Source organism: Rutidosis leptorrhynchoides, chromosome 10 (assembly GCF_046630445.1).
Source record: "Rutidosis leptorrhynchoides isolate AG116_Rl617_1_P2 chromosome 10, CSIRO_AGI_Rlap_v1, whole genome shotgun sequence".
Classification (NCBI taxonomy): domain Eukaryota; kingdom Viridiplantae; phylum Streptophyta; class Magnoliopsida; order Asterales; family Asteraceae; genus Rutidosis; species Rutidosis leptorrhynchoides.
In genome coordinates this window covers 273,182,107-273,190,753 of record NC_092342.1, presented here as the reverse complement: position 1 = coordinate 273,190,753, position 8,647 = coordinate 273,182,107, and the positions used below count along the sequence as shown (strand labels likewise).

At 33.1% G+C, this 8,647-nt stretch overlaps 1 protein-coding gene across 1 annotated transcript; it reads right to left on the bottom strand.

Annotated features, from left to right (window-relative positions):
* Positions 1–6,690: 6,690 nt before the first annotated feature.
* On the bottom strand, positions 6,691–8,414 carry LOC139871043 (probable (S)-N-methylcoclaurine 3'-hydroxylase isozyme 2). The gene is made up of 2 exons (XM_071858792.1): positions 7,530–8,414; positions 6,691–7,299 (listed from the first exon to the last, which is right to left on the bottom strand). Exons 1-2 carry the CDS (start codon positions 8,412–8,414, stop codon positions 6,691–6,693), a joined length of 1,494 nt encoding a protein of 497 aa, XP_071714893.1.
* Positions 8,415–8,647: the final 233 nt, after the last annotated feature.

Sequence of the window (8,647 nt, the reverse complement as noted above, 5' to 3'; positions counted from 1 at the left end):
TAGTTCAATTTAATTTCAAATTCATAGTTTTCAAAATGAGTCTAGACAAGGACTAATCTACACATGTTTAGCATATAGTTTTTCAAACTTATAAACTTAATTATTTTGCTAACATTGTGGTTTTTATAGGAAATGACCAACACAAGAAATCAATGTATTACGAACAATAGGCAACACATGGAGACTAGAACACTTCATGAGGAGCGTGTTGTTCATCATACCGAATTTCCTGAACTAACTCAACTTTTCACCCATAACAATTGCTTCTCGTTTCTTGGGCTTGATGAAACCATTTATCCAACGTTAAGTAGGAAATTCTATGCTAATCTTGATGTTTCAAATCCCGACCAAGTTGCATTTCGACTTTTCGATACACCTTACACTTGGTCTTTTGAACAATTCACAACCGTTATGGCCATTCCTTCTAATGGGCGTTCATTCTATACTTCTTCAAACGATCTAAGATCACTTAACCCCACATTTCCATTGCAACCCATCTTACATCTCATCACCACTCCGGGAGTACAACGAAACTTCAACCGACGGCTTCGCATTCAAGATGACAAAATTCACCATGATCTTCAACTCATTCTAAATGTCATTCGGAACAATGTCTATTGTCGGGAACCTACCACTACTCACATTTCCGGAACTGAAGTTGTTGTCATGTGGTCTCTTCTTACTCATGAACCCATAAATCTCGCTTATCTCACTACTCAAAGAATGGGTTATCTTCGAGAACTAGGAACTCGCCCACTTCCATATTCAAACCATCTTAATCTACTTTTTCGATTTGTTGATGCCATCAATGCCTCTCATATCCCTCAACCCGTGTCAACAATTCCTCTTACCTATTGGGTAGCTCATCCGGTAATCATTCTCTCATTTTATAATGAGAGCTCAACAATCTCCGATGCGTTTAGTACCAATGGCATTTATCCTTAAAAACAATTTATGTTGGTTAAGAATAATTTTAAGGGCGGGTAGATACAACACTTGTCCTAAGATTGAAACTTGTTATGTATTAATGCACTTGTTATGCTTATTATGTTTGTTACTCTTTATGTCTACTATTAGTTCGAGGGGGAGCCATTTTATTGATAAGCAGGAACAATTTATATTTTTGTACGATTTAAGGGGGAGCATTACTCTAGGGCGCGCTTAGTTTCAAGTGGGACTAACCTTTTTGCTTCGACAAAAGGGGGAGAAAGTGTATGGTAATTGATGTTAACACTTATGTCGACTTACATAGTTAACACTTACTCATATGTTTGTCATCATCAAAAAGGGGGAGAATGTTGGTTAAGATTCAAATCATAATATTCAAAGATTAATCACTTTGTTTTGATGATGACACACAAGAGCTGAGTAGTTAATCATATATAGGACGACATGAGTTCATAAGCCTAAACTATCTCTAGCAAAAGACCAATACATAAGTAATTATCTTGGTGAAAATGCTACACGGCTGAACTACGGTCGACCGTAAAACTAACCATGTATGTCATGTACCATCGAATCCAAGTTTTTCTAAAACTGTCAATCTGCGGCTCACCTCACGGACGACCGCAGCTCGACCGCAGTTTTCTCTGTTACCAAAATCATCCACTTTAAGTTAGACTACTTTGAGGCATCTATAATTTACAAAACCTTTTTAAACATACTTATAATAGTTGCTCTTTTTGATCTCAAAAGAGTTTTGAACCAAAAGATGTTAATTTTTACTAATCACACCTAATGACATCTTAATGACATTTTAAGCTTGATTTAGACTAAAACACTCAAGTGTTTATCTCTTTGTCCAAAGACATAGTATCATTTAAACATACTAATAATGGTCATTAAAGTCTCAATTAAAGAGTTGCTCTCCCATTAGTTCTATGTATCATTATTTGTATGAGAATGCAATTAGTTCAAGTCTAGTCAAGTTGTAACAAGAATCATTATGTTCAAACTAGATTCAAACTAGTTCATTTAAGTTGTAACAATGTTCCAAAAGGCAATATACTTCCATTAGCAAGATGACAAGCAATTAAGAAAGGTTGATGAAGTTTTTGGAAGATAATGGTTTGTCATGAGACAAAATTCTGCAATTGCCTTTTTTAGTAATCAATGACAAATGGTCAAAGATTGAAGACCTTCTTCTTTAATGGAGATATCAACTTCCATGCTTATGTCCATAATAAAAGGGGTAATGGGGATAATTTCATAATTAATTGGCCTTTAGTTGCAGCTATTCAACAAGGGAAAATGACAATTTTTGAAAGACAAAAACGACCATATGAATAAGATGTTAGAGGTACACGGTCGAACCACGGTCGACCGTGCAGCGAGCCGTGTAGCTTCCAGGAAGATTTCTCTTTCCTATAAAAGCCAAGCCTTGAAGCATTTGAAGAGTCACCTCTTGCACTCATAATTTCTCATACTTACTGATATCATTCTTATTATTAAATTGTAATCTTTTGGAGTGATTCTAGCAAGAGTACTTGTAAGCTTAAAGTTGTAAGTTTACTAGTAAACTATCTTCTTAAAGGAATCTAGATGATAGTTGTGTTTTCACTAGGGTAGTTCATTAGGATCTTGTGGTAAGAGCTATAGGTGTTTGTGAAGTCTTCAAAGGGACATAAGAGTTCACAAGTTACGGCTTATCGAAGTACTAGTGTTGTATCCGGACACTCCACCGAGTTTGGAGTATCATAGTGAAGAAAAATCTCAATTCGTAGAATTGAGTAGTGGATTAAGGAAGATTAGTTAACATCTTCCCGAACCACTATAAATCGGGTGTTTGTTCTCTCTTCCCTTATCTTTTGATTATAAGTTTACATATATTTATATCGTTAGTATTATTAGAGAACAAACATTTCAAGTCACACTATATCAAGTTCAAGTTCAACAAAACGCAAAGAAAATTTTGAAAAATCGACTAAGTAACTATCCACCCCCCTCTAGTTACTTACAACCTGCTTCAAGATAAAATCTATCGAGGATCATTAAGATAGCATCAAGTTCAAAACCATTTCAATCCGAAACAAAAGCAACGTCATCTGCAAAAAGGAAATAAGACACGTTTACAAATACATACATTTTATTATTAGAGTAATACTATCTTCATCTCATATTAATAGTCTAGTATTCTATTTGAAATGTCTCAAATTAATAGTCCACTTCTATTAATAGAAAAGAATAAGAAGATTAATTTATATTTTGCCCTTAATGTATGTGGATAAGATTAAAGGAGAAAGAAAAGGTAAGGATAAAACTGAAAAGTAAACATAAAGCACAGTACTTTTATGACATTTTCTTAAACTGTGTATTTTTTGTCTGTGGACTATTAATATGGGGCGGAAGGAGTACATCAAAACTCCAATTTAACTTTGAAGTCAGTTAAATTCTAAGGGCTCAACTAATACAACTTTTCCTATATGGTCCGTGTAGAAACAAAAAGTACTGATAAGGACAGATTGTTTTGGTGGGGCCTCAACCCTCGCGCCCTTACTATCCTTTGTCTTTGAGCGCAATACACCCTTTAAATTTGACATTATCACGCTACAAATAGATTTTTCTTCTTTTTCTAAAATATGTACTTTTTGCCTTCACGTCACTGTAAAAGAGTATCCAGGTAAGATTAGGGATGACAATGGTCACCCCATGTAGTGGATATTCATCCGATCCACCCGCTTTGTGATGCATATATATAAACCTTAATGGATATGGATACATATATGGATGACCTCAAGATGGATATGGATATTGATATGGATATTGACATGGATGACAAGTTTCATCCATGCATGGATATATCCATTTGCACCCTAAATACATATGAAAATACATAAATATAGATATATGTTTACATATTTACTAGTACAAATATATTTCCCGTTAAATTTGTATTTTGTTTATCAAGCTTATAATGAGATAACTATGATATATTGTAATAAAACACGTATGTCTCTCAAAATAAACATACAAATTACATACTCCCTCCTTCCCTAATTTATAGTCCAGTATTCCATTTTGGGATGTACCATATTAATTGTCCACTTTCATAAATAGAAAAGAATAAGAAGCATAAGTTCTTTATGCCCTTAATGTATGTGGTGAGAGTTCAGGAGAAAGAAAAGGTAAGAGTAAAACTGAAAAGTAAACAGAAAGTACAATACTTTTATGATATTTTCTTAAAATGTGTATTTTTTGTCTGGAAACAATTAATATGGGACGGTGGGAGTATTTTACTTTTCATAATCTATGTTTACTCATAAATTCAGCAAATTGGGTTTATCATCGGCAAAGATTACACATTCTTTTATTACGTCATGTTATATTTATTTTTGCTATACTATGTTTTTGCTCTCATCGCAAATTAGGAAATATTATAACATTTTTTTAAAATCCAATGGATATCCATTAACCCGCGTAGTCCAGTAGCTATGAATATGGATGGATGAACAAAAATGAAATGGATATGAATATTAATGAATAAAAACTAAATGGATATGGTTATGACATCACCCGATTCATATTCGATCCATTACCATTTCTATGTAAGATGTATGGCATGGATATTTATAAAGATAAAATATACATTATTATTGATTTCTTCATATATTTTATCTAATGATAATTTATCAGGTGAAAATATATGAATTGAAAAAAAGAAGAGGGGGCGTGTTTCAACCTAGGACTAGGGATGAAAATGGTCACTCGCTCTGATGGATATTCATCCGATTCACTTGCTTCGTGATGGATATGGATTAACCTAAATAGATATGGATACGAATATGGAAGAACTTAAATGGATATAGATGAAAAGTTTCATCCATGGATATATTCATTAACACCCGCAATAAATATAAAAATACATAATATAGATATATGTTTACGTTTTTACTATTACGAATGCATTTATCGTTAGATTTACATTTTTGTTTCCAAGTTACAATGAAATATGATATATTACAATATAACACGTATATGTAACAAAATTAACATACAAATTACATATTTATATAATCTATGTTTAATAGTAAATTCAACAAATTGTGTTCTATCTTCGACAAAGATTAAGCATTCTTATGGATGGATTAAACTAGAAAAATATTTGCTCGCACGATGCGGCGGGGTCTTTCGGGTTACATATTCATATTTAACGTAGCGTTATGTATTTGCAGAATAAAAAACACATTGCTAAGGGTATTTTTTGAAAGACTTGGTTAGTACCTAGTATACCTAATGCACTGCGTGCTTTTTACGCCGGGAAAATCTAGTATAAAAGGGATCGGAACCATCGATACGAGGTGGTAAGTTTGTGTTGTTTATTATACGTGTATGTATATGTAGGAAAAGTAGCCTGAAATATTTATCGTTTTTTAAACACAGCCCATTTCGCGTGTAGCTAGTTACGTTGTGTTCGTAAAATTATTTCGAGTTGAATGGTGATGTTGGAAAATTTTAACTCTTGGCGACCGGGAAGATAGGGCCCGTTAAAAATTTGGGTGAAGTTAGTTTTATTTTTTTAAATAATTTTGTGGTTTGATATTTTAGCCCCTTGTTTTGGGGGTTGTAGTTGTACATGGGGTTAAGTTTAGAGGGTGGTTTTGAATTCTTTTGGAGATGTCGTTTTGATTGATTTTGGGTTGAGTACGACCAAAAACCGGATGCCATTTAGTATATAGAGAAATTATGTCATGTTATATTTGCTTTTGTTATACTACATTTTTTTTCATCACATATCAAGAGATATTATAACATTATTTTAGTACCAATGAATATTCATTAACTCTCTTAATCCAGTATATATGGATATGAATGAATGAACTAAAATTAAATGAATACAGATATAGATATAGATGAACAAAAAATTAAATTAATATAATATATATATGACATCACTCGATTCATATCCGACTAAATCCCTACCTACGACCGTCCATTCCCAATGAATGAGCAAACCAACCAAACTTTCAATACAACTAAGTGTACGCCGAAAATTTAATTATGTTTTGCATGCTGAACGATTTTTTTAAAAAATGCAAAAAAATAAAATAGAAAATTTTAACCATAATAAACAGTGGTGGACAACACTCTGATGGCATATTTACTTTCTAATTAATAATCGGTTTTTTTTTTTTTTTTAATTCAGTAATCAAATTTGAAGTTTTTTGTCACTTATCCTATCACTTAATCTGAAAATTTATTAGTAAGATATAGAATCAGACACCTTTTTCTAAGCAGAGGCAAATGGAAACATACATAAATTCAAAAAAGTAAACAAGACTTACATTTACTATATGAAGTATAATAGTAATAATAGTAAAGTAGTAGTAATTTTTAACGACTAATAGATCTATAATTAATCTAATTTCTTTTTGTTGGGGACAATTATTATGGGATAGAGAGAGTATGATCGAACGCATCACGAAACAAGTATATGAACTCATTTTACATCCCGATATTATAAGCTTTTGTTATTTCTTGATTATCTTTGATTATCTGACTCAACAATTACTTAAACAACTAGCTAAACTACAATATAAAAAGCCAGGTTAATGAAATTTTCATATAAATAATTTTATTCAATAAGAACTTTATTACGGAGTAATAGCTTACATACATATCCATTAACAAAAAGTGCAACGAATAACTAACATCTAGATGAAAGAAATTTATATTTTAGATGTGCATACTTATTCATACAATTTTTTCTTTGAAGATTAACTTTAAAGGCTTTTCCCTTCTTAATGCAATCCCAAATTTGTCATTCATGTCGAGCTTTGAAGGATCGTCGCCATTTGGAAGAGCCCATTCGAACTCACGAATCAAAGAAACCAATAAAGATTCAATAGTCTTGATGCCCGATGGCAATCCAGGACATATTCTCCTTCCTGAACCAAACGGTAATAACTCAAAGTCTTGGCCCTTATAATCCAGTTTTGAGTCGATAAATCTTTCTGGATTAAACGATAAAGGGTCATCCCAAAGATTTGGATCACGACCCATTGCCCAAACATTGACAAAGATTTTTGTATTCTTAGGAATTGTGTAATTCATAACTTCACAAGTTTCCGCTGCCTTATGAGGAAGAAGAAGAGGCACCGACGGGTGCAATCTAAAATTTTCTTTTATGCATGCTTGTAGGTAAGTTAATTTAGATAGTTGAGAGCTTGTTATTGTATCCGAGTTGAATTCTCTTTTCACTTCTTCTTCTAGTTTCGACATGACTTCTTTGTGTCTTACAAACTCACTCATAGCCCACATTACCGTAGAGGTTGTAGTATTTGTTCCTGCTACAAATAATTCCTGAAATTTTAACACGTATTACAATGGTTAGAAATGAAATACATCAATATATATTTGTGAATAAAATGATATTTTGAGATAATAACCATCATAATATGACCTAGTGGTTCCTCATATATTCTCACCAAAGGTCTGAGATCCAACTCTCACTAAGAACGTTTATTGGAAAATCTTTATGTGTTAAACTATTTAACTATGGAGCTAAGAGTATAATAAGTACAAATGCTTACCGTAACCACTTGATTGATTTGATTGTTAGTGAATCTTTTTTCAAGCATTCGGTCCAAAAAAGATTGAGCTTGATCTGAGGACCATGTTGACGAATTCACTTGAGCTCGTCTTTCTTCAATAATATCATCCCAATACGAAAAAGCCTTGTCAAACTCTTTCATGGTTCCCTTTCTGATTCCATGTAAATCAAACCCCTCAAGCATGGGGAAAAATGAGCCCACATCCTTTATACGCCCGCCATACTCGATTATCGAATATAATGACTCTTTCAACTCATCACGAGCCCCATGTTCATCTTCGTAATCAATCAAATCTTTTCCAAAGATAATCGAACTCAACGTATTGAACAATGTTGTAAAAACCGCATCTTGGATGTTAATCACACGACCTTGCGTTTTATGTAAAAATGTCAACAAGTTACCTAACTTTTGTTCTCGTAATTTAGATTGGGCTTCTAATGCTTTAGCCGAGAACATTTCAGTTCTACATAGGGTTCTTAACGATTTCCATGTCGAATTGCACTCTGACCAAATTAGGGAGTGAGGTAAGAGCTCTGGTTGTTGGAATGCAGTTGGCACAACACGAGATGAAAGTAAACGATCTTGCGTCTTGAGAATTCCAATTGCAGCCTCAGGCGTAGAGGCAACTACAACAAGTTGCTGCCCGAATCGAAGAGATATGAGAGGGCCGTACTTGCGGGCCATACTAGCCGTTGAAACATGAGGTTTGTCCCCGATTTGATGTAAGTTTCCGATAATTGGTAACTTTGGTGGGCCCGGTGGAAGGTTTTTAATGCTTTTTGAAGATATTAGTTTTGTTTGTTTGAGGATGAGTAAAAGGAGGAAGATTGTCGATAAAACAAAAAGAGAAGTTGTGAAATCCATAATTCGCTATAGTTAATTAAGATATAAATGTGTTTTGTGTTGATTGTGACTGATTATGGAGATTGAAGAGAGGTGTTATTTATAAGCTTTAAATTACTACATGTCATGAATCTTCCTTAATTAATTGGTCAAATTACATGGTTTAGTAACTCCGATTGGTTAGCTAGCTTGCCATTTTATAACCAGTTATGAAACTATGGATATTATTTTATAAACTTGTGATTTACTAATTT

Coding starts and splice junctions, on each gene's coding strand:
- LOC139871043 (XM_071858792.1), bottom strand. CDS start 8,414: ATGGATTTCACAACTTCTCTTTTTGTTTTATCGACAATCTTCCTCCTT. Junction 7,300..7,529: donor AAATCAATCAAGTGGTTACG/GTAAGCATTTGT, acceptor TTAAAATTTCAG/GAATTATTTGTAGCAGGAAC.